The 24231-nt window shown below is 40.4% G+C and overlaps 2 protein-coding genes across 7 annotated transcripts in view; both read left to right on the top strand.

The window, feature by feature from the left end:
* The window catches only part of LOC114563910 (galactose-specific lectin nattectin-like), a 56973-nt gene that overhangs the window by 26882 nt on the left and 5860 nt on the right, over positions 1-24231 (top strand). Inside the window, exons 1-6 of one of the 4 annotated variants that reach the window (XM_028590906.1) lie at positions 18696-20269; positions 21432-21494; positions 22231-22320; positions 22674-22808; positions 23819-23930; positions 24137-24228. In XM_028590906.1, the coding sequence (XP_028446707.1) occupies positions 21432-21494; positions 22231-22320; positions 22674-22808; positions 23819-23930; positions 24137-24207 (471 nt within the window). In that variant the 5' untranslated portion in view covers positions 18696-20269 and the 3' untranslated portion in view covers positions 24208-24228. Of the gene's footprint in view, positions 1-18695; positions 20270-21431; positions 21495-22230; positions 22321-22673; positions 22809-23818; positions 23931-24136; positions 24229-24231 lie in introns of those variants that run through there. The other 3 variants (XM_028590904.1, XM_028590905.1, XM_028590903.1) reach the window with 3 other exon arrangements.
* LOC114563913 (galactose-specific lectin nattectin-like) lies at positions 2390-15207 on the top strand. 3 transcript variants are annotated; one of them, XM_028590911.1, is made up of 7 exons: positions 2390-2474; positions 3497-3593; positions 3887-3949; positions 10055-10132; positions 10508-10642; positions 14460-14577; positions 14676-15207. In XM_028590911.1, the coding sequence occupies exons 3-7, from the start codon at positions 3887-3889 to the stop codon at positions 14744-14746; spliced, it is 465 nt and encodes a 154-aa protein (XP_028446712.1). In that variant the 5' UTR covers positions 2390-2474; positions 3497-3593; the 3' UTR covers positions 14747-15207. The 3 variants fall into 3 exon arrangements, with proteins under 3 accessions (XP_028446712.1, XP_028446710.1, XP_028446711.1); XM_028590909.1 differs by lacking the exon at positions 2390-2474 and adding an exon at positions 2687-2970; XM_028590910.1 differs by lacking the exon at positions 2390-2474 and having other exon boundaries at positions 3415-3593.

Here is a 24231-nt window from a genome sequence, read left to right as displayed (position 1 = left end):
CGCCTCCTGTGCGCCATGGATGCCTGAGCCTCAGCGACTACTAACTATACAGATACAATGTGCCTGTTCCCAGCATTAACACTTTGCGATGGTTAGCTTGTTACCTGTGACAATGTATGCTAAATGTAGCGACTCTTTCACATTAGTGTGTGAGTGACTGACCTATCTGGGTGTGTTTGGAGATGCCTGATGAAGTCCGACGTTGTTGATCCGGTGCCACACACCTTGCATGTAGCTGTTGGCTTACTGCCACTATTTACAAAGTTATTGAAAGCAAAACTAATGACAAATGGCACAACTCCAGGACTTGGTGTCGCCATCGTCAATGTATTTTTTTTATATGTGAGTGCGCGCACATACAGTAAGTGCACATAAGGCATAACGAATGCTTTACGTTGCACATTATGGCAAAGGGCAGGGGACATACAGCTCGACATACTTTTAACCAATATGCGCCAATAAAAGAAAATAGAACTACATGAATATATTGAGATTTAAAAAGCAATAATTGCTTGTAAACATGTTGACGAGTCTCAAAGCTTGAGTCTGAAGTCTTTTGGGACGAGTCCGAGTCAAGTCTGAAGTCAGCTGTTTGTGCAACTTAAGTGCGACTTGAGTCCAAGTCTCAGACTTGAGTCCCCATCTCTGATATGTGTGTGTGTGTGTGTGTCTGCCGTGGGTATGTAAGGGTCAGAGAGGACAAAAAAGCAAACTTTAGAGAAAGAAAAACACTTGGTGAAAACAGTCTCAAAGATGGGGTTCTCTTGACAATACATATTTTCATTAATTTATCTTGGTGAAATCCAAATTACACAAATAATCACAAATGACTGCTCTATAAAGATTAATAATATCTATTTCACTTCAGTAATATTAATTTTAAATCAACTTGGAACCTTAGTTGCAATACATTGTGACTATGGGATGGCTGTTAGCTGATCTGTGTATATGTGTTAGGTTAGTTGTCAGACAGGACAGAAAGCACATGTAATGGCAACATTTTATTTTAATCTTATTGTCAATAATTGTTTAATATTCTACAAGATTTTTAATTTAGTTCATGTGTAGATTCAAAAGGCTCCGAGTGAAACAGCTGGCAACCATGAACTTTCAGCCTGGTAGAGTTTTTTTTAAAGGAACTCTAGCTTCTCATTTTGTTTTAACTTTTAGCAGATGAAGTGAAGAAGGCCATAAACTGTCTGAACCGTGTCTTTTTCTGTCTCCTGAGATAAACTCTTGTTTAGGCTAATATTAAGAACAGGAGGAGAGGGGAAGGTGATACAAGGGTGTGACTGTTAATGTCTCTTTTCAACTACGGCCATGCTAAAAGATAATTTAAGGGGGCTGGCTTAACGGAGGTTTTCACTATATGATGTTTTGACATTTAGGTCTAGTTAGAAGGACTTTTTCAGATGTGCTGTTGGTACTTGTGAAACAGTGATTCTCTATATTTGCAAATATAATAAATACTCAAAGACCAAACTTTGGTTTATTTCTAAAAACGTCTTTATTTGTCTCATCGTGTGTTTTTGATGCACAACCCTGCTGCTGACAAGAAAAATTCCACTACACACACTTCAGAGAAAGAAAGACTTGGTATCTTGGTTTCGGGCAAAGCAATAATAACCAGTCTCCTGGTTGACTCAGGTTGCTGACCCAACGTGAGGTTAGGTCAGAGGTCGGAGATGTTTGACGAACGAGACATGTTTACTACTCTACCTCTGGTGGCTAACATCTGACTTCTGGCGAGCAGTATAAATAATCTCTGTCACAACTTCAGCCAGGCTTTAGTTTTTCATTTTCTGTTTCGTATTTCTGCCTCACTAACTCTAATGTCATTTCAGTCTCTGCCACTTCCTCCTGCTCTGCATTACCTGCTGATCCCATTCACCTGGCCTACCCCATCCCCAAACTCACCTGCTCCTTATCAGCTAATCAAGCCCTCAGTATATCACAAGTCAGTTCCTTGCCAGATTCTCTTGTGTGTTACTGCCAAGCTCTCCAGCATTTCTTAGTCTGTTTTTGCCTGTTCTGACCAGTGTTCGAACTATACCGTGGCCATTATTTATACATTATTTCTTCAGCTTCTTCTTATGTTGTCACCCCAGTGGGAGTTGTGCTAACAGGGCTTGCAACAGGTGAATTAGTCGTGCTATTAACGTCATCGCTACACAATTTCTTAGTAAAACCAAAATTAATTAAACTGCCTTGTTTTCTTTTTGCCATGGCTATATGATGCTTACTGCAGAATGGATTTCAAGAACTTTGCGCGCCGATTAATGGCCTCCAGTGTTTATATTTTTCCTGCGAATCTTTGAGTTAACATGTAGCCTACTAAACATGAGTTGAATTTGCACTGCAGCGCCACCACATTTGGTGTGGTGGTGAAGTGCAGTCATGCTGCGTTCATGAGCGTTGGGTAGGCTCAGGTCTACATCCGTAGTAGCCTATATTTTAATTTAACGTCTTTAATGGTAAGAGATCGCACAGGGATTTATAATGAGCGTTGATTAAGATTAAATTACAATGCCACATATGGCAGACACCTTCAGATATGAGAGACCCCCTCAGATTTTTGAATTTGGTGCTTTCATGGGAGCCAGTCCTCACTCTATGGGAGCTCGGCTCCCTCTGGCTCCCACGTAATTCAAACACTGGTTCTGACCCTGCTTGCCTGCTTGTTTTTGGACCTTGAATTCTGCCTGCCCCTCGTCAGATGTTTGTCTGTGTTACAGATCTCCCAGTTTGACCTTGCCTTGAATCTTGTTTAGTAAACTGAACTTTCCTTGCAACTGTGACTGTCTCACTGCCGTTCTATTGGGTTGTTGTCTGCCATTTTGTGAAACCTGACACTCTCTCCGTCTACTTAAGAGCTCCACTGCAACGTTGTGTTGCCGTGATGATCTTAACGTTTTGAACGACTTAGAAGAAAGTTATAAACTCCACTGACCGTGGTCCCTGCAGCAGGAGGTAACTTTATACAATATACAGTATCAAACACATACCATTTAACAGGTACCGTGATCCAGTACTTTCACAGCAATAAGGACACAAGGTCCAAAATCTCATTTAATGTAGTAACGTGTTGCAGCAGTAGTGGTTACTGACATTAATAACACGTTGAACACGTTGGCCAATAAGGGGCCTTACTGTTCAACTGCTTCAGGAGCATTGTCCTTTGTCCTCCCAGGGGCCTTACTATTCAAATAGTTCTGATCCAACGCTGGTAGATTAGTAGTATTAGTACAACCTCATATTATCGTTTTTTAATGTAAAAGTTAACTTTAAGCGTCAAATGACGAGATGTGGAGTAGAAGTATAAAGTAGCATGAAAATGACGTAAAATACAAGTACATTGTGTTGGCTGCAGTACCTCTTATAAGATAAGATCTGCTTTACCTCTTACTGGAAGAAGCTTCGTAAGTGTTTCCTCTTCCATTCTAACATAAAGATATGTCAAGCGATTCAAACAGGTTCTCATGTTTACATATTTCAGATGCAACGGTGCAATGATATATAAAGACATTTTCTTCCAGTGACAGTCATCAGCTTGTTCTTCTCCTTGGTTTCAGCCAGTCAACACCTCAGCAAAGGTATTTATATTTTAATTAATTATCACAATTTCATCTATTTTTAATAACTAATCCTATATTCATCGAATTGACATTATCTATTTTAAGAAAACTTGGTGTATTTAATAATTAGACATTTAAATTATTAGACAATCTATCACATATAAACCATATTTATATTATGTAATACACTTATATCTAGCAGGATGCTTTAATTTGATGAATGGCTCATTAATGATCAGTTGCAGTCATTCATGGTCTGACATTATTTCCTTGTCTGATGTATGTTGACTTTGTTTAACTTCTTTCCACAGATGGCATCAGTCTTTCTGTTTGCTTTGTTGCTCTGTTTGTCCAGCGGACTGTTGACTGCATATGTAAGTACACTCTTAAGAAATAAATCACGAAAATAACAGAAAAAAAAGATCTAGCAGCTCATTACCCAGACTTTATCTGGATAATAAGCTGCTAGATCTTTTTTTTGTAGCTGAAGTAAAAATACATGTTCTGTTATTTAAAATTCTCTCATGCAAAGTTGCCCAGTTAGTAAACTTCTGAGAAGAAATCTGTTTTTAATTAAATAACCCTTGTTTTGACACTTTTAATGCTTTTTTCTTCATCCTTTCAAAAATGTTTATGCTAGTAAAATTTTTGATGCATTTCTGATGCTTTTGATGCTCGCTAATCCAAGTGCTGGTTAATAATTAATGATAACGGTGTTGTAAAGAGCTCACTGTGTTAGCTAGCATTAATGATATCCTCCAACTAAATTTCACATATGTAACACATGACCAAGCAACACAACATTTTAAACTACTACACATCAAATATAACAGGCACGTTGTTAATTGTCTCACACAATTATCTAATGTGAAATGCAGACCGAGAAAAATCAGTTTGAATGTTCAAATTTGACACATATTCAGGACCCTGACAGACAGGCAGAAGCAAAGTTCTCTTTAACTATTCATTAAAATGTAGGGAATGTTATGTCCTTTCTAACAATGTACTGAGGGAGGCAAACACACATGAGTGAAACACTTGTGCTAGAATATGGCATCGAAATTGAAGATTTAATAGTATTTCCGCAGGATCCTTTATTATCAGACAATTTCTTAATAACTTTTGAATTCCTATTACTAGGGTTAGGCATCGAGAACCGATTCCTAATCGGAATCGTTTCAAAAATTACGATTCCATCGGAATCGTTTCTTTATTGGAATCGTTTTGGAATCGTTTGGAGGATTTGGTTTCAAATCCGATCATCACTTTCCAATTTAACGTGCGCAAGTTTGGGTTTCTGTTTCGGCTAGGTGCTTGTTGTGTTGCAGCCTTGGAGCCCAGTAAGCGGTGCTCTAGTCTGGCTTTATTTTACGTTGAAAAAGCCCCGTCAAATTGCAACCCACCTTTGAATCAAAATAAAACTTTCCTCTTATTTGTGGAATAAGCATGTGACCCGTTTCAACTCCACCCCTCAAAGAATCGGAATCGATAAGAACCGGAATCGAAAGGAAGAATCGGAATTGGAATCAGAATCGTTAAAATCCAAACGATGCCCAACCCTACCTATTACCTGACTATACGAAATTAGATAAAAGCTTCTACATTAGTTGCCTATCTGATAGTGCTATAGCAAAATTTAAAGAAAATATTCCAACAGCATTTAACTCAATGTTGTGCCTTTTATATAACAATGTTATGTTAACTTTATTCCCTCCCAAATTGTAAATGGTGCTACGAACTGCCTACGGACGACTTTAGACTCTGTTGCTCCTCTCAAAAAGAAGCACCTTGGTATGACTCCCAAACTCGCAAATTAAAAAAACCTCGCGAAAACTTGACAGAAAATGGCATTCCACCAAACTGGAAGAATCTCGTTTGGATTGATAAGAAGTCTGAAAACCTATAGGAAGGCCCTCAGAAATACCAGATCAGACTATGATCTAAGTAGTGACGACTTCATAAGCTTTTTTAATGATAAAATTATAACAATTGGAGATGACTTTCATCACCTCTTGCCCTCAACTTTTAACGGTTCAGCTTTAAATGCAGGACCGCTAGAAAGAACGACTAGACCTGACATATACTTAGACTGTTTTTATCCTATAGACCTTCAACAATTAATGTTAAATGTCTCTTCAGCTAAGCCATCTACCTGTCTCTTAGACCCCATCCCAACGAGGCTACTTAAAGAAGCATTACCCATGGTTAACACTTCATTACTATACATGATTAATATGTCTTTATTAACATGTTATGTACCGCAGTAATTTAAAGTAGCTGTGATAAAACCTCTTCTGAAAAAAAAAAACCTCGATCGTGAGGTCTTAGCCAACTATAAACCTATCTAACCTTCCCTTTCTCTCCAAGATCCTTGAGAAGGTAGTCGATAATCAGTTATGTGATATTCTACATAGGAATAGTTTATTTGAGGACTTTCAGTCAGGATTTAGAAAGCATCATGGTCAGTGCGTTACAGTTACAATTTAAATAGTTGGTATTTAGAATACAGTTACATTGTTGAAATCAATGGATTACATGACGATACGTCTCTGTTTCACGAGTTTATTCACTCTCTGAATAAATTAAGGCCATTCCGTGCATTTCCCAGAAGTCCCAATATGAAAAAAAAAAAATTAGCTATTTGCATGATCAGTTACAATGGAGTCAGAACCGGCACAACAAAGCCCGGGCAGAAATGCCTTTCTATCTTGGAAATTCAAACAGCATTTCACATTATAGAAAGAGAAGGGAGAACGAAATATAACTGTGTCGTGCAGCCTCTGCTTGCTAGCAACCAGCCTCCTTTCAGCGTCCAAGTTACTCCACCTCCAACCTGAAGAAGCATTTCTTTTTTTTTTTTTTTTTTTATTAGCCAAGGGTAGTCGCCTGCCGTAGTTTTACTGGTCAACATGCTATTTTATGGTTGATGTGCGACTTTACATTCTCCTACGTGCTGATTCACTAGCTCCAGAGCTGTTGAAAGACTGACTAGCCCGTTTGACATGTTAGTGGTAGTTTGACTGCGGTTAGAATTTTGTAGTATGCAGTTCGGGACTACAAATACAAAAATCTATCTGCTTGTTCAGGTACACATTCAATTCAATTCAATTCAATTTTATTTATAGTATCAAATCATAACAGAGTTATCTCGAGACACTTTACAGATAGAGTAGGTCTAGACCACATTCTATAAATTCCAAAACCCCAACAATTACAGTAATTCCCTCAAGAGCAAGCATTAGCAGTGGCTATTGTGACAGTGGCAAGAAAAAGCTCCCTTTTAGGAAGAAACCTCGGCAGACCCAGACTCTTGGTAGGCGGTGTCTGACGGGCCGGTTGGGGGCGTGATGAACAGTGGTGATAATAGTCACATTAGAAGTCACAGTGACTTCGAAGGTTATCGTGGAAGTTCATGTCATAGCAGGGCACATCCCCCAAACTCCCCAGAGCTAGATTAGTAACAAGCATTTCTGGGACAGGATGCATACAAAAGTAACAAGTAGAGATGAGACAGCTTGAGCTTATATAAAACTGATGACTACGAGGAGAAGCAGTGGGCCGGGTTAGGTGGACGCTTCAACTCCTCGTTCCCTAACTATAAGCTTTATCAAAGAGGAGAGTTTTCAGTTTACTCTTAAATGTGGTGACGGTGTCTGCCTCTCGAACCCCGACTGGGAGCTGGTTCCATAATACTGGTGCCTGATAGCTGAAGGCCCTGGCCCCCAGTCTACTTCCAGAGACTCTAGGAACCATAAGTAGCCCCGCATTCTGGGGCGCAGTGCTCTAGTGGGACAATAAGGTACTATGAGCTCTTCTAGGCATGATGGTGCTTGACCATTTAGAGCTTTGTAAGTCAGGAGGAGGATTTTAAATTTGATCCTAGATTTCACTGGAAGCCAATGCAGAGAAGCTAATACAGGAGAAATATGATCTCTTCTCTTAGTTCTCGTCAGAACACGTGCTGTTCAGCCAGCTGGAACAGAAGAACACACAAGAATAGGCCTGTTTAGTAAACTGTATGTGATGGCCGCATTCCTACACTTATAAATTGCAATTCAATGTGGAAGTAATCCAGGTATTCAGAATACGTTACTCAGATTGAGTAACGTAACGGAATATGTTACAAATTACATTTGTGGGCATGTATTCTGTATTCTGTAATGGAATAAGTTTTGAAAGTATCCTTCCCAACACTGATCATAGCACAAAGGCGGCACTGGTGAAAATTACTAACGACCCTCTAACTGCTTCAGACAAAGCACTTGTCTCCGTACTTGTCTTACTAGATCTTAGTGCTGCATTCAACACTATTGACCATCCTGTTACAGAGACTGGAACATTTAGTTGGCATTAAAGGATTTGCACTAAACTGGTTTAAGTCCTATTTCTCTGATCTATCTCAATTTGTTAATGTTAATGATGAATCCTCCAAGCACGCTAAAGTTAGCCATGGCGTTCCACAAGGCTCAGTGCTTGGACCAATTCTATTCTCCTTATATATGCTTCCTCTAGGCAATATTATTAGGAAACACTCAATTAACTTTCACTGTTATGCGGATGGCACCCAATTATATGTATCAATCAAACCAGACGAAACCAGTCAGCTAAACTTCAAGCATGCATTAAAGAAATGAAATCATGGATGACCTACAATTTTTTCTGATGTTAAACTCAGACAAAACTGAAGTTATCATGCTGGGCCCCAAACACCTCCAAATCTCATTATACAAAGATATACAGTAGCTACTCTGGATGGTAAAACAAACCTCAAGAACAGCCTTTTTTTCATCTTCGTAACATGGCCAAAATTAGGCACATTCTGTCTCAAAACGACTCTGAAAAACTAGTACATGCATTTGTTACTTCCAGGCTGGACTATTGTAATTCTTTACTATCAGGCAGGTCAAATAAGTTCCTTAAGACTCTCCAGCTGATCCAGAATGCTGCAGCGCGTGTTTTGACAAGAACTAAGAAAAGAATTTTTTCTGTATTAGCTTCTCTGCATTGGCTTCCTGTAAAATCCAGGATTGAATTTAAAAGCCTTCTTCTGACCTACAAAGCTCTAAATGGTCAAGCACCATCATATATTGAAGAGCTCATAGTACCTTATTGTCCCACTAGAGCACTGCGCTCCCAGAATTTAGAGCTACTGTTTCCTAGAGTCTCTAAAAGTAGACTGGGAGCCAGAGCCTTCAGCTCCCAATCTGGGTTCGGGGGCAGACACCGTCACCATATTTAAGAGTAAACTTAAAACGGTCCTCTTTGATAAAGCTTATAGTTAGGGAGTGAGGAGTTGCAGCGTTCACCTAGACCGGCGGGGTTGGGTGTATAGTTCCAGACACGGCGCCCCTTCTCTTCTCTGCTTCTCTTCATAGTTGTTAAATTCATCTACCAACTCTTATTCAAAAATTAAAAAGGCTCAGGTTTGCCTTGCACCAGCTCTTAATTATGCTATTATAGTTTTATACTGTCGGGGGACTTCCTTCCTTTGACATACTGAGCTCCTCTCTCCTCTCTCTTTCCATCTGTGTGCATCCATGTACCAGAAATGCTTGTTACTAACTTAGCTCTGGAGAGCGAAATCCTTGGATTAGGGTGGGACGTAAATCATGGTAGCAGCTGTTGCCGTTGTCCTGCTCCGCACCCTGCTACGTCCTGCTACACCCTGTTTTGAATTGAATTGAAATTTTGTAACCCCACCCACGATTTTTTCCTAAACCTAACCGTCCCGTTTTTGAGCACCAGCATCAGTTAAACGTCCCGACCCAGAGCACCAAAAAGTAAAACTCCAGAGGGCTAGACGCTAAAGGAGACCTTTTGCGTCGCCAATACACCTTACCAAGTGCCAATCTTTTACGCGCTGGTAGGCCCGTACAGGGTTTCCCGCTGGTAGGGTGGGGATTGCTGTCAGGGAGGGGGTATACTACATTTAACAACTGAGGGAGTAGGGCTGGGCATTGTTCAACATCTGGTGCGAATTTCGATACCTGTGTACTTGTGTACAGGCTAATATTGAACTAATTAAAATGCAAAGGAATATAAACAAAAGACTTTTTAGTGCAAACTGCATAATGACACAAACCTTCAACATTAAACTTGGTGACTGCCCCACCGGTGGGTGCCATAAAAGTGTCGACGTTCATTGCCCAACCCTATGAGGCAGAAAACAGGACAGAGTAACACAGAGGATATCACTTTTTTTTCTTTTCTTTTTTTGACGATGTAGTTAATGCGGCAAGCGTATGTTGTTTAAGCAGCCGCCTTAGCTGCAAAGCGCTGTGGGAAACCCTGACATATTCAGGATTTTAGCAATACAGAGAAAGTTTATTCAGAACAGTATCTCTGACTCGTTGGGTTGCTGTGAATGTAGTCATGCATTGTCTGTTCTATCTCCACAGTGCTGCAGAGGAACTATGCTGTAAATGAACAGCTGTCGATATAGACTAGTCTGATTGGTTTTGGCATGTTTGTTCATACAGGGTGCAGCTTCCTGGAGACAGTTTGGCTCTCGCTGTTTCGCTTTCTACATCCAGGCAAAGACCTGGATCGATGCAGAGGTACAGCAGTTACATCTATCGTAACACGTATGCTTAATACCAATGTACTGTAATACTTTACTGCAGTAAAATTACTAATACCACACTGTAAAAATACTTTCTTAGAGTAAAGGTTCTGCATTGAAAGTATGTCAGTATCATCAAGATGTAGCTTATTAAAGTATTAATACAGTTACTAATTAGCCTACATTTACTTTTAGTGTAATATAGTATTTTTACAGTGTGGTATTAGTAGTTATACTGAATTAAATTATCTGAATACTTCTTCCACACCACTGATTAAAAGTATACAAATGTTCCCTTTAAGTGTTAAACTGCCTTGAGATCTGTTAATAATGTGATTATGTTTTGGTTTGGTTATATTGTCTCCATTAGACCTTCTGCCAGACTGCTGGTGGGAATCTGGCTTCCATCCACTCAGCTGAGGAACATAAATTCCTCAAAGACTTAATTTACCAAGAGACCGGTATAGACACCAATACCTGGATCGGAGGATTTGACTCAGTGCAGGTGAGACTTTAATCATCACGCAGGAAGTGATGTCGGTCTCTTATAAGAGCGTGAGGATAGATAGATAGATAGATTGATAGATAGATAGATAGATAGATAGATAGATACTTTATTCATCCTGAAGGAAATTTTAGGCATCCAGTAGCTTAGAGAACCATAACACAACAAACACATATACACACATATCACACATGCATAAAAATAAGAATTGTGCTGACAACCTCCACATTGACCCCTTCAATGGAGACTGGTAGCATGTGTGGCTTAGATCTCCTGAAATCCACCACCTGTGAACAGATTGAAGTAGGTGGGGGGTGCGGTGTGGGAGTTTGGCAGGCCATTGCAGCAGAAGCAGGGCAATCAAACCTGTTGTAGAACTGGTTGGGCTGGTTCGCCCTCACCACATCCCCCTCCACTATGTTATTCTTCTTCTTATAGCCTTTGATAGTTTTCATGCCCTCCCAGACCTCCTTCATGCTTTATTCCTGCTGCTTCTGCTTTACCTTCTTACTGTATTCCTCCTTTGCCTCTTTCAGCTTGACCTTGAGTTCCCCCTGTACGCGTCTCAGCTTCGCCTGGTCCATCTCTTTAAGCGCCCTGTTGGATTCCCATAGGGTACAGATTTGATCATTGGTAAATTATCAAAAGATGTTTTATCAATATTAATAAAGTTATGAATATTGTTTTTAATAACTGTATCAAATCGACAAACAATCAAAACGGGGCACCACCCTGCAAGTCAGGGACCAATAATCAAACTGTGGAACAGTCTCATTTCTGTGCAAATCCTTTAAAAAGGAAATAAAGGAAGGGGGGATTTCGAGCACGGACCTGTTCAGCCAGCAATTATTACAACAAGTACCCAAATAATCACAAGCAACTGCTAATTAAGTATAATAAGATTTATTAACGTCACAATTATCAGTAGCTAATCAATAATCCTTCAATAATAAACTTATATACCTTTATACAATTTCAACAAAAAAACAAAGCAGCATGGACACGTCTGTGTCTGTGTGAGTGTGTGTGAGAGAGTGAGTGAAAAAGGAGGGGCAGTGTCGAAATGTAGTTCTAACACAAATACAACTCCAAAAATGGCTACACCTGTGAGCTGCACAAAACTATTTAGCCTCAAGAGGGCGGTAGTGGTGCTGGGTGCATGAGAAGGGGCTGAACAAGCCGGGGGGTTGCTAGGCAACGCGCACGCTTAGCCGGTATGGTAGCTAGTTCCTGTGTTATCTCTGTACGAACGTAAGCCGATTCCACGTGGCTAAACTACAGCGTTAGCTCGGGAGCTACGCGGCTAACCTGTGTCGTGTGTGTGTGTGTGTGTGTGTGTGTGTTAGTAAAAGAAGAAAGAGAAGAAGAGTAAAGGAAAGAGGCACTCTGATCTTAGTTTTCGATAACCACTCCAGTGGCTAACAGCTGATTTACCGCGATTATCTCGCGGACAGTAACTAAACTCCGTGAAAGGAGTGACTTAGCAGGTAGCGATTACAGTTATACCCAGCTACTTAACACAACAACAGTATCGTGATCACTGATACATTCACAGAACAGATTAATAATCACATATGGACCAGTACATGATTACAATCAGATCACATTAATGGCAACAATGGTAGCGAACCCTTTGCTCATTAATAAAACACACTACTTATCTCTGCCCAGACGTAAGCCTCCTTACGGTGTGTTCAGTCCGTTTGTTTCTGTCCAGAGATTTCCACAGAAATCAAACAGAGCGGGTCCCTGGTGCTCGTCAGCACCACGGAGAAACTTCCCTCCAAAAAGGCAGCAAGGGGCAAGTTTAGTCGACTTTGAGAAGAAAAACGTTGTTTCCTTCTCACTGCAGATATGGAAACACTGGTGCGTTTTCAAGGATCCACCGAAATAAAATCCACTTTCTCCAGAAAATGGAAGTTTAGCACAAGCGCTTGCGTGCTTCCTGTCAGCAACGTGAGTTGCAAGTGAAGTCAACAGGATTTTGGGTGATCAGGCTTATTTATAGGTCAAGACTCCATGCTGTGTTTATGGTCCCGCTGAACCAATAGGAGGACTCAAAACTCTTGAAAGTTTGAAGACTACAATCTTGTAGTTCTTTGACTTCCTGCCAGCTGTGAGGCTTGTCCCTTCTGGCTGGGACTTTCGCATAGAGGTGTGAATTAACCAGGCTTTGGAGTTTACATACAGGCCACGATTCCTTTGTCTCTCTGGTCAGCTCAATCTGAGGCCTTTTGGTTAAATCAGGTTTAACCAGCTTCTTGGTCCCCAACAGCCCTCTATTCTTTTTTATTGTGGAGGTCCTTGACATCGCTGGTGATCCAAGGTTTATTATTTGGAAAGCAGTGTACAGTTCTTGTGGGAACTACTTTGCCCATACATACATTCAGGTAGTCAGTGGTGCAGTGTGTGACCCCCTCAATATCATCACCATATGATTCCTGCAGTACATTCCAGTCTGTCGACTCAAAGCAGTCCCTCAGGGCCTCCTCTACCTCAGGAGATCATTTCCTGAAGGAGCATGTGGTGGTAGGTTGTCTGCTGACAAGTGGAATGTAGTGGTTGTGATCTGATCTCCCCAGCCGTGGCAGTGTATGCATCTCTGACATTTGCATACATAAGGTTGATTGTTCTGTTCTTTTATGTAGGGCAATTAACAAACTGATCATAGGCAGACAGGGTTGACAGAGTTGAGTCCAGTGTAACATGATTGAAGTCCCCTGAAATCACAATGAAGGCTTCAGGGTGCTGAGCCTGAAGCCTCGCGATAGTTGAGTTGATGACATCACATGCAGTTTCAGCCAGAGCTCATGGAGGGATGTAAACACAAACAACAATGGCATGTAATAGCTCCCTAGGTGTGTAGTACGGCCGGAGACTCACCGCTAACAGTTCCATGTCTGGGCAGCAGATAGTTTCCTTCCCGTCACATGTCCTGGGTTGCACCATTTGGTGTTGACAAAGAGTGCAAGCTCCACACCTTTGTTTTTGCCACTTTGTTTAGGGTCTCTGTCCGCCCTCACAGTTGAAAAGCTGGGTACCTCCACGTTAGTGTCCGGGATGTTGCTTGTGAGCCATGTCTCCGTGAAACATAGTAGGCTGCACTCTCTGTATGACTATATGACACGTTCTTGACCAGCTAGCTCATCAGTCTTGTTAGCCAGTGAGTTCACGTTTCCCATCACACACAAAGGAATGGACGGCTTGAACCTCCATCGCTTCTCCATGAGCCTAGCCTTGACTTTAGCTCCAGCTCTGCATCCTCGTTATTGTCGCCTTAGTTCTTCCGGGATCAGGTAAAATGTGCCGGCAAGTTATAAAAGACTAAAAAGACACATGACAGACGTAGCTACTGAAAAAAGGCTGCCACTCTCGTCACCGCAAGTGTTATGAAGATCTTCATAGGGAGGAGGTTGGGGAGATGTTTGGCTCCTACAAACACAGGACTGGAAGAAGTTAAGTAGAAAACACAAGACTTTCACCCAGGAAACAAGTGTGCATGTCCTGGAAGAGTTTTAATCCAAACCACCATCTTTTAATCATTTTGGTTTTTCTAAACTTTACTGTTGTCGCTGCATGATGCTCACTTTTTATCTGCTAAACTCAACTGTAACTCTGAAAGGACCATCACTTCATGGTGATCTGTACCCAGCTAACAGTCACCTTTTCTCTGATAAATGTAACTATAAAGAACGTTAACCTTAGCTATCGTGTGACCGGCAGAAAACAAGGAGGATCCTCTTGTGGCCTGAATGAGTATTACAACAACAAGAACTCTTGATTTCACTTTGACTTTAAAAAGATCTTTCTCCTCCAGGAGGGTACGTGGATGTGGACTGATGGATCCAAATTCAACTACAAAATCTTCAACGCGGGGCAGCCTGACAACGCCGATGCCTTCACAGGGGAGAACTGTCTTGAGATGAACTTCAATGGTTAATAATATATTTAAAACATCTTATCGTATGTTGCAGTCTCAATTATAAAAGTTTAACATTAAATGTAATTAATTGGTTGTAAAATCTCTTTACAGGAAATAACTGGAACGACAGGACTTGTAGCACTCAATTTTATTTCGTCTGCTCCAAGAACCTGTGTGTGTAACTCTACCACACCATCATGATGCCTCTCCAGCTCACCTATAATTTCTATCATTGATTCACTTTCAGTTTGTTCAGCAGACAGAAACAGCTCTCTGCTGACAGATGACTCACTTTCACTTTTATCTGATTTATCTCTGAGTTATTATTTAGATTTATAGAAATCATGTGTGTACACAAAATATAAAGTTCCCTTGAGCAGACGTTAGCTTAGCATAAAGACTGGAAACAGGGGGAAAAGGCAAGCTTAACTTAGCATAAAGATTGGAAACAGCTAGCCTGACTCCTTCCAAAGGTAAACCTGTCAGACATGAGTGGTGATGATCTTTTTATCCAAAATGTCCAGATAGAAAATAAAAGTGTATATTTTGTCAGACCTTTCTGTGATACAAGAGGAGAATGCAACTGTAATAACACTTCATAATAACTAAGATACTAATACTAATACTAAGATACTAATCCAAAATGTGCATGATCAAAAACTGCTTTTTTTCACACACACACCCTACATATAGTGGCAACTCTCAGACAGCTTGAGAGGTGATTTAACTGTCAGAAGGGTGAGAACCAATCCAAAGCATCAGAATAATAGCATCTAACTTTACTGAACAGCTGTGGCTGGAAATGGCAAAAGAAGACATTGTGCACATGAAAAACAAATTAATATTATTCAACATATGGCCGAGCTTTTTACAGATAATATTCACATCTAACTCCCAATGTAATCATGAACATTTTCACAGTAAACTGTAATTTAACCAGACATTTTTATCCCAGTAACTGTAACAAATGTAGATTACATTTACCTTTATTAACTCTGGTACATGTAACTAGTTCCTCCCCAACACTGTTTAAAAGCCAACAGACAGACGGTGATGTGTTAGCTCAGGGTCTCCAGCAGAGGGCAGACATGTTGTTTTATAGATCCAGCTGCTGAACCTCTGGATCTGATGATGGTTCTGCCTCTCAGTCAAGGGTGGAGGTTTGGTTTACACATTGATGGATGGGGGGGACACATTATAACTGGGGGTCTGGGGATCGTCCTTCATAAAATATTGTCTGTCAAACACTTCCTGTCCTGCATTCTGGTGAATTTTGATGCAACAATTTATGCTGCAAATGTCTTTATGTATAAATTATGGAAATTATTATTCTCCTTTATTGTTCAAAAATTCTTCACATTCAAAACATCACACATGTTTCAGGATGTGTTATTTTAGGATTCATGAACATGTCAACAACTCTGTTAGAGAGTGAGACCTTGTTAAAGCCAGAAGCTCCAAAGTTTAAGTCTACATAAATCTGTCTTTATTTTTCACTTCTTGTTCTTTAACCCCCAATGCTGCAAAGTAGACACAGTTATTGTTTTCCATACATGTTTTGGGGAGTGGATTCTTTCATATTTTCTGAGGTAGACAAATCACGTCTTGTAAATATTGGGGGGGGGGGGACATACCCCTGCATCCACCCTGAAATCTATGCCTATGATCTCAGTGGATCATCTCTGTCACACTGCTCACCTCTGATGATCAATAAAACTTTATCATCATTATTTATTGATATTTTCCACACACAGAAACACATTAAAGGTAAACCTCAGACTGAACTGATGCTGTGACAGAAACAAAGTGACGATGCTCCGAAAACAAGATTATTGTTTTATGGCGGTCTTTGTATTTTTGTCATTTTGAGTTTGAGGTCATTTTGTGTCTCTTTGCTGCTGTTTTGTGTCTCTTTATGATTGTTTATGTCTCTTTGAGCTCTTTTTGTGAGAGTTATAAAGAGTTATACGGCTGCACAATATATCGTAATAGAGATAGATAGATGTTTATTGTCATTGTACAATGAAAATCTGTTCAGAAGCTCTCCATCAGTGTGTATACAAAATTTTATAAATAGAACAAAGTAAGTAAATAGAACACAGACAAAGGCAGCTAGAAAAAATATGAATGAAAGCAAAATTCATACAAGGTATCTTAAATAGTAAAACACCAGTTTTTGAAAACCTTTAAAACAGTGTTTAATATAAGTTAGCGGCACAAAACGAGTTGTGCAAAACAGCGATTCAAGTTCTTTTGGAAGTGTCTGTGTGTGTGTGTGTGGAGACCTTTTAACATTAAACTAGTGTAGGGGGGGATCGAGGGGCCATGCCTCCCCAGATATGTTTGGCCGTAATAGCCCACATTTGGTGGCCTCGGGCACATTCTAATGCCACTATGCCATCATATAACTGATCTTTATTATTGCGTATTTAAATGAGTTTTCCTCTGTATATTTGAAAACATTTTTTATTATATGTAATTTTTTTTATTGCCCATATCTATATGAGTCTATCAATCAACTGACCCATACCGAGTAATGTGCACACACGCCTACTTATGGTGCGTTCAAGCCAAATCAGACGTGTTGTACATGTGTGTGTTGTAAGCCCAAGTGGCTCTGTTTATGGATCAGTTTGTTTGGGAGTAATGTATGAAATGTTGAAATAAAGTCAACAACCAGCATCCTTACATATGTGTTCTGATGTTCCAGGTGTGTTAGTGCTGAGTGGAGAGCTGTTGTAACTGCATCATCTGTTCATCTGTTGGTCCGATATGCAAACTGATGTTTATCAAGATCAGCAGGGATGGCAGCCTTTATGTGGGGGAGGATCAGTCTTTCAAAACCCCTGGCAATGATGGGGGGAAGAGAAACTGGTCTAACAACATAATCACATTGACACTCAGAGACTTTTTAGTTATTTGAAAGAAAATATCAGCAGAAAACTTTGCTTTAAAATGTAACTGTCATTTTTTTAGTGCTGCCTTTTATATTCAATGCAATGTTAATTTTTTTCAATAAAAGAAAGGTAGAAATTATTGCCTCTCCTTTTTGAAATTCAACAAGCAGTTTGTTGTATTTTAACAGTGGGTGGGGTTGCTAAATGTACATTTCAGTAACAAACGGGACAAGAACAGAACACAAACCCTGGTCTCCTGTGTGAAAGAGAAAAACCTCAAAGTTCTTCTTTAATCATTGTCTATGTGTGTAGAGGCCATCTTCCTTCCCTCAGTTGGCAAACCGCTCAAACCTGCATGTCGTGTGTTCAGCAGGGATGCATGTGAGTTTTATCTGTTTAAAACACCAACACGGATATGATATTCCTGTTGGCGTGTTTAAACAAGCCAAACAAAACTCACATTGAGGACGAGTTGGTTTTGTACAAGCACAGACTGTGACTGTGTCCTAGCAAAGTTTTCTTGTCTTTGTTCCTTGTTCCCCTGTATGTGTTTACATACTGACTCTGGTTATGGTGAATACTCTTAAGGAAAGACTCATTTCACATATGTGAAGGTTTTTGGGAGCATTTAATGAACACTCAATGGAGGAGGATTTAGGATCACACAGTACAGTGTGGGTGCCATCCCAACTCTCTGAAGTTCCTGTCTTCCTGAAGGTGTAGTTAAACATCCAACTGGATGGCGTTAAGTTTAGCTAAACCTTCAAAGTACCAAAGATATTACCGTGCCCAAATATCTCAGCACAAACAAATGTGTTGAGTTTAGTTTTCTCTATGGCCTTGGCAGGGTGAACAGCTCTGTCTTATCATACAGTGCTACATCTCTCGTCTTCTATGGAAGTATTGCTCAGCCTGTAGAAGTTATGAGGTTATGTTGGTCACTGGCCTGCATGGGAACCGGGTACCACTGTCTCAGACCAAAGATATGTGACGAGACAAATTGAAACTTGCAACTGTTTGCAACGCACGGGTCTGCAGCGCTCTAAAAACTGCGGGTTAGCACCAATGCGTCGAGATGAGGCAATGTATCATCTCCATAGCAACGACTCTTTGTACTTCCGTTCTAACTTCCTACTTCCAGGCTTTTTTGTAGCTGGATAAATCATTTGTTGCGTCTAAATATGAATAAGGATAACGTTAGTGATAGTGATATGCTTGCTACAGTTACATTTTTAATGATGAATCAGCAAAAAACACGTTTTATTTCTCTAATTTTCGGTCATTCTCAAGCTCGCTCCACCGTACATGTTTTTTGGCGCATGTTGAGCCTACGTCTATCTGTCATTTCGACCAGTTAACAGTTTGTAACAGAAATGAAATGGATTATGGATAGTTTTATTCCTATAATTTGTAGCTGACTTTAGAAGATGACTTCTCTATTGGCTGTTGAAACAGGTGACGTCTCTTACGTTGTAAAACCAACCTCTGCGACTTGACCAACGGCGGCACAGACGCCACTATCAGGTGGCTTGAGCTGACCTGAGACGGGCTGGTTCAGACCGCAGCAACTTTCTCTGCGTGTAGTGATTGTCTAGGTCCGCTGACACAGGTAAGAGTGGTCGTGCATTTATGATAACTGTGACCTCTGCCATTAATGTGCAAAGCACTTTTGTGCGGGTTAAAATCCCAACTTTAACCCTGTTCACTGAGGTACCTCTACAAGGTTTTGTCCATCCCAAGCTCCATGCAAACTCCAACAAAGTTAGTTCCGCCATCAGATCTGAGCTGTTTTGCAGGGCCTCAGCGAAGAAGCACCTGTGAGCATTTATGCAGCTGGACGTGTCCATAGACCCACTGATCTTGAAGTGTACAGCTCCCGAACTCATGCAGCTTAACATGATGACCCACCTCTTGTTCTCTGCCTGTGAACCCTATCTTGCCATGTGAACCAGGAATGCTCCTCTTCTCACTAAAGAGGTAAAGGTGGAGAAGCGTTGGAAGTGGTCAGAGGTAAGTATTATTTCTCCCAGGTAAGTAGCACAGGTTTGTACTTGTGGTCGGATATTCATGTTTGTCACCAGGTATGTTTTGACTGTATATTGTGTTGCTTTATATTGTTAAAGCCAATTGTCGATGCCCTTTTTGTAATCCCATTTTGGAGAGAAGCTTGAGCAGGCTGTTCTGATTAATAACGAGGTCCTACTTATTCGTGTTTGTCACCAGAGAGAATAAACGGATATCATCATAAAGAGATCCTGTGTCATAGTGTGGTTAATAAAATAAACACAGAACGCAGAAGTCCACCGGTTAAACACACATTGTTAATTACATCAAGACACTGTCATACACCACTGACCATGACTTTCACACCCTGTTATATAAATATAATTATATCAAGTCTCTACCTGCATCATTGCATGAACTGTCAATCATGGTTAAGACCACTCCCCTTTCTAAGGTATATAAGGGCCTATGACTCTCTTTTCCCTCCAAACCACACCAGGCAGAACAAAGATTATTGACGTGAGTATAATGGACGTTTTCACATTGTATTGTCATCATTATTACTGACTGTTTTGCTTGAAAGTTTGATATATTTTGTTTTTGCTAGATTGCAGAGTTTATTCCTGTTGAGTAAAGATACAATTAAGAACAGATTGTGGATGCATTAATGATGTAAATCAGGTTAAGTTTAACCTAATTTGTTATTATTGAGTGTTTAATATTCAGATCTGTGTCATTTTCTTTCAGTGACAGTCATCAGCTTGTTCTTCTCCTCTGTGTCAGCCAATCACCACCTCAGCAAAGGTAATCATGTTTCAATTAATTATCACAATTTCATTTATTATTACTTTTAATAATAACTAATCCTGTCTGTATCGAGAGGACATTTTGGGGGGAGGGAGTCCTTACCCCTAGTGCAGGAGTGTAAGTTCCTCAAGTCATGTTTCCGAGTGAGGGGAAAACAGAGAGGGAGATTGACCAGAGAATCAGCTCAGCGGGGGCACTATTACATACACAGTTTGTGTGTTCTGAGCCAGAAGGCAAAGATCTCGATCTACCAGCCTGTTTCAGTTTCTACCCTCACCTATGGTCATGAAGGCTGGGTAATGACTGGAGCTCATTGAGGTGGTTTGGGCATCTGGTAAGGATGCCCCCTGGGCGACTCCCTAGGGAGGTGTTCCAGGCACATCCAGCTGGGAGGAGGCCTCAGGGAAGACCCAGAACTAGGTGGAGAGACTATGGGCCCTATTTTAACGATCTGAAATGCAAGTATCAAACGTGAAACGCAAGTAGATTTGTGGGCGGATCGCGGGCGCTGTTGCTATTATACCGGTGGGATAAATGAGTCTTGCACCCGACGCAAATCTAAAATGGGTTGGTCTGAAGTATCTAGGTGTGGTTTGGGCGTAACGTGCAATAAACCAATCAGAGTGTCATCTCACATTCCCTTTAAGAGCAGACGCGCTTGTTCCATTGCGGATTGCTATTATGATGGCGGATTTGCCTGGCGCACACCAGCGGGAGCTGATGCGACAAAGTAATAAATGCTCATCTTGACCGGGTGGCGATGTTGCTGCGACCTCCCAGCTGCATCTCCTCAAGTCTGGAGAGGATTGCTGCAGCCATGAAGTGTGGGCCTCCAAATGCACCACCTGCTCCTGTTGTGCCCCTTCCTCCTCCCCCACTCCTTCTCCGTCCACCCGCTCCACCAGGAGCACATTGCGCATTGCCACTCCCGGACCCTCAAGTGTCCAATCCCGCCATAGTGCAACATCACGTCTCCTTAAGTCCTCAAATATATCAATCTATCAAATATTAAACTATACCCACATTTTGTAATATACTTATAAATAGCTGGATACTTTAATTTGATGAACGGATCATTAATGATCAGTTGCAGTCCTTCATTGTCTGACATTCTTTCCTTGTCTGATGTATGTTGACTTTGTTTAACTTCTTTCCACAGATGACATCAGTCTTTCCATTAGCTTTGTTGCTCTGTTTGTCCAGCGGACTGTTGACTGCATATGTAAGTACACTCTTAAGAAATTAATTTGTAAAATAACAGACTTTGTCCTGAAATTAAAATGGACATTTGGTGTGTAACTACAGTCAAAATAAATGTTCTGTTATTTTGAACATTTTTAATAAACAGTTTACAATATTCACTTTTGAGTAAATGTCGGCCCTGTTCAGCAGATGTTATTGCACATATAGATACAAATGCTCGAATAATGATGCTAATTACTCATGTAACTTCCTGGTTGTGCTGTTTGCAGCACATTAAAGTCAACTGCACTGCTGTTCATTGTTAAAGCTGCTACTGATAAGTCTCAGCTTTTCATTTTTGTTGATAATAGTTGCACTCTTTAATGTGCATTGAAAATTGTGAGCTGATCAAAAATGTGCTCCAGGGACCCTATTCATATAACATCTAAAGCTAAATGTAGCTCTTAACTGGCTGAGTTAGATGGTGATTAACACTAAACAGTAGAAAATCAGTCCAGTCTCCCCAACTGTAAATGTCATTGGCTGTTAAAGTCTTGTGTAACTTATAATAAATTGACATTTTTGTGATCACAGTGTTGTGAAGAAAATAAAATCTCCTGCCCAGGTCAGAACAGTATCTCTGACTCGTTGGGTTGCTCTGATTGTAGTCTTGCATTGCCAGCTCTATCTCCACAGCGCTGCAGAGGAACAATCCGTAAATGAACAATCATAAATATAAACTAGTCTGATTGTTTTTGGCTTATTTGTTCATACAGGGTGCAGCTCCCTGCCCTCCTGGTTGGACTCAGTTTGGCTCTCGCTGTTTCGCTTTCTACATCCAGACAAAGACCTGGATCGATGCAGAGGTACAGCAGTTATTATCTATCATAACACATGTATGCTAAATACCAGTGTACTTTAATACTTTACTGCAGTAAAAGTACTAATACCACATAAATAGAAAAAAGATCAAACACTCCAGAGATATGAACACCTGTTAATACCGATGATACTTACATACATAATTCTTTCAATGCAGAAGAATTACTGTAACAGAGTATTTTTACAGTGTGGTTAATTAGTACTGCAGTACAGGATCTGAATACTTCTTAAACACCACTGATTAAAAGTATTAAAATGTCGCATGTGACTGTTAAACTGACCTGAGATCTGTTAATAATGTGATTATGTTTTTGTTTGATGATATTGTCTCAATTAGATTGTCTGCCAGACTGCTGGTGGGAATCTGGCTTCCATCCACTCAGATGCGGAACATGCATTCCTCAAAAACTTCATTATCCAAGTGAGCGGTACACAGAAAACTTCCTGGATCGGAGGCACTGACGCAGTGAAGGTGAGAGTTTTATCATCACACAGGAAGTGATGTCGCTCGTCTGTCAGCCTGTTCTCATGAACAATTCGTACATATAGCTGTCAAAAGTAAATCACTGCAATCTGTATGTATTCCACATATTTATTACTGTCAGCAGTACATTGCCTGCTGCTGTATGAGAGCGTGAAGACCCTCGTAGGGAGGAGGAACACAGGGCTTTTAAGCCGGGGGAGAAGAGTTCATGTCCTGAAGAAGTTAAGAAAAAAACACAAGACTATCACCAGGAAACAGGTGTTCATGTCCTGAAGAAGTTAAGAAAAAAACACAAGACTATCACCAGGAAACAGGTGTTCATGTCCTGAAACAATGTTAAGAAAAAAAAAAACACAAGACTATCACCAGGAAACAGGTGTTCATGTCCTGAAGAAGTTAAGGAGAAAACACAAGACTTTCACCCAGGAAACAGGTGTTCATGTCCTGAAGAAGTTAAGGAGAAAACACAAGACTTTCACCCAGGAAACAGGTGTTCATGTCCTGAAGAATTTAAGGAGAAAACACAAACACCCAGGAAACACATTTTGTCCTGAAGAAGTTAGGAGAAAACACAAGACTTTCACCCAGGAAACAGGTGTTCATGTCCTGAAGAAGTTAAGGAGAAAACACAAGACTTTCACCCAGGAAACAGGTGTTCATGTCCCTGGAGTGTTTTAATCCAAAACACGTTTTTTTTCCAATCTAGTCATTTTGGTGTCTAAACGTCGTCGCTGCATGACGCACAGTATCCAGCTCACTGTCACATTTTCTCAGCTAAATTTAATGTGACCGGCAGGCGGTTGCCTAATTTTATAGGATTTCATACAAAATTAGGTGATTGTGCATGTGTTTTCATACGATATCTTACAAACCTGTTCATGAGAATGTGTTAGATCTTATGAGTTGTTATAGAAAATAAGAAGTCTTTTGGCTAGAATGAGTTTTACAAAAAAAACTCTTGATTTCACTTTGACTTTAAACCAATCTTTCTCCTCCAGGAGGGTACGTGGATGTGGAGAGATGGATCCAAGTTCATCTACAAAAGCTGGAATGCGGGGGAGCCTAACAACCAGGGAGTGGAGAACTGTCTTACGATGAACTGGCCTGGAGGTAAAAAAAACATTTAAATCATCTTATCTTTGTAAATTATAGAGTGTGGTCTAGACCTACTCTATCTGTAAAGTGTCCTGAGGTAACTCCTGGTATGATTTGATATTATAAATAACATTTAATTGAAACTGAATTGTTGTATGTTGCACTTTTAAATATAAAAGTTAAATGTAATCAGTTACATTGGTTGTAAACTCTCTCTACAGCAAATAACTGGAACGACTGGGCTTGTACCAACCAGGCTTCTTTCGTCTGCTCCAAGAACCTGTGTGTGTAACTCTACCACACCATCATGATGCCT

The sequence above is a fragment of the Perca flavescens genome, chromosome 11 (assembly GCF_004354835.1).
Source record: "Perca flavescens isolate YP-PL-M2 chromosome 11, PFLA_1.0, whole genome shotgun sequence".
Lineage (NCBI taxonomy): Eukaryota > Metazoa > Chordata > Actinopteri > Perciformes > Percidae > Perca > Perca flavescens.
Note: the sequence above shows the minus strand (reverse complement) of the source record. Positions and strands in the feature narration are given on the sequence as shown.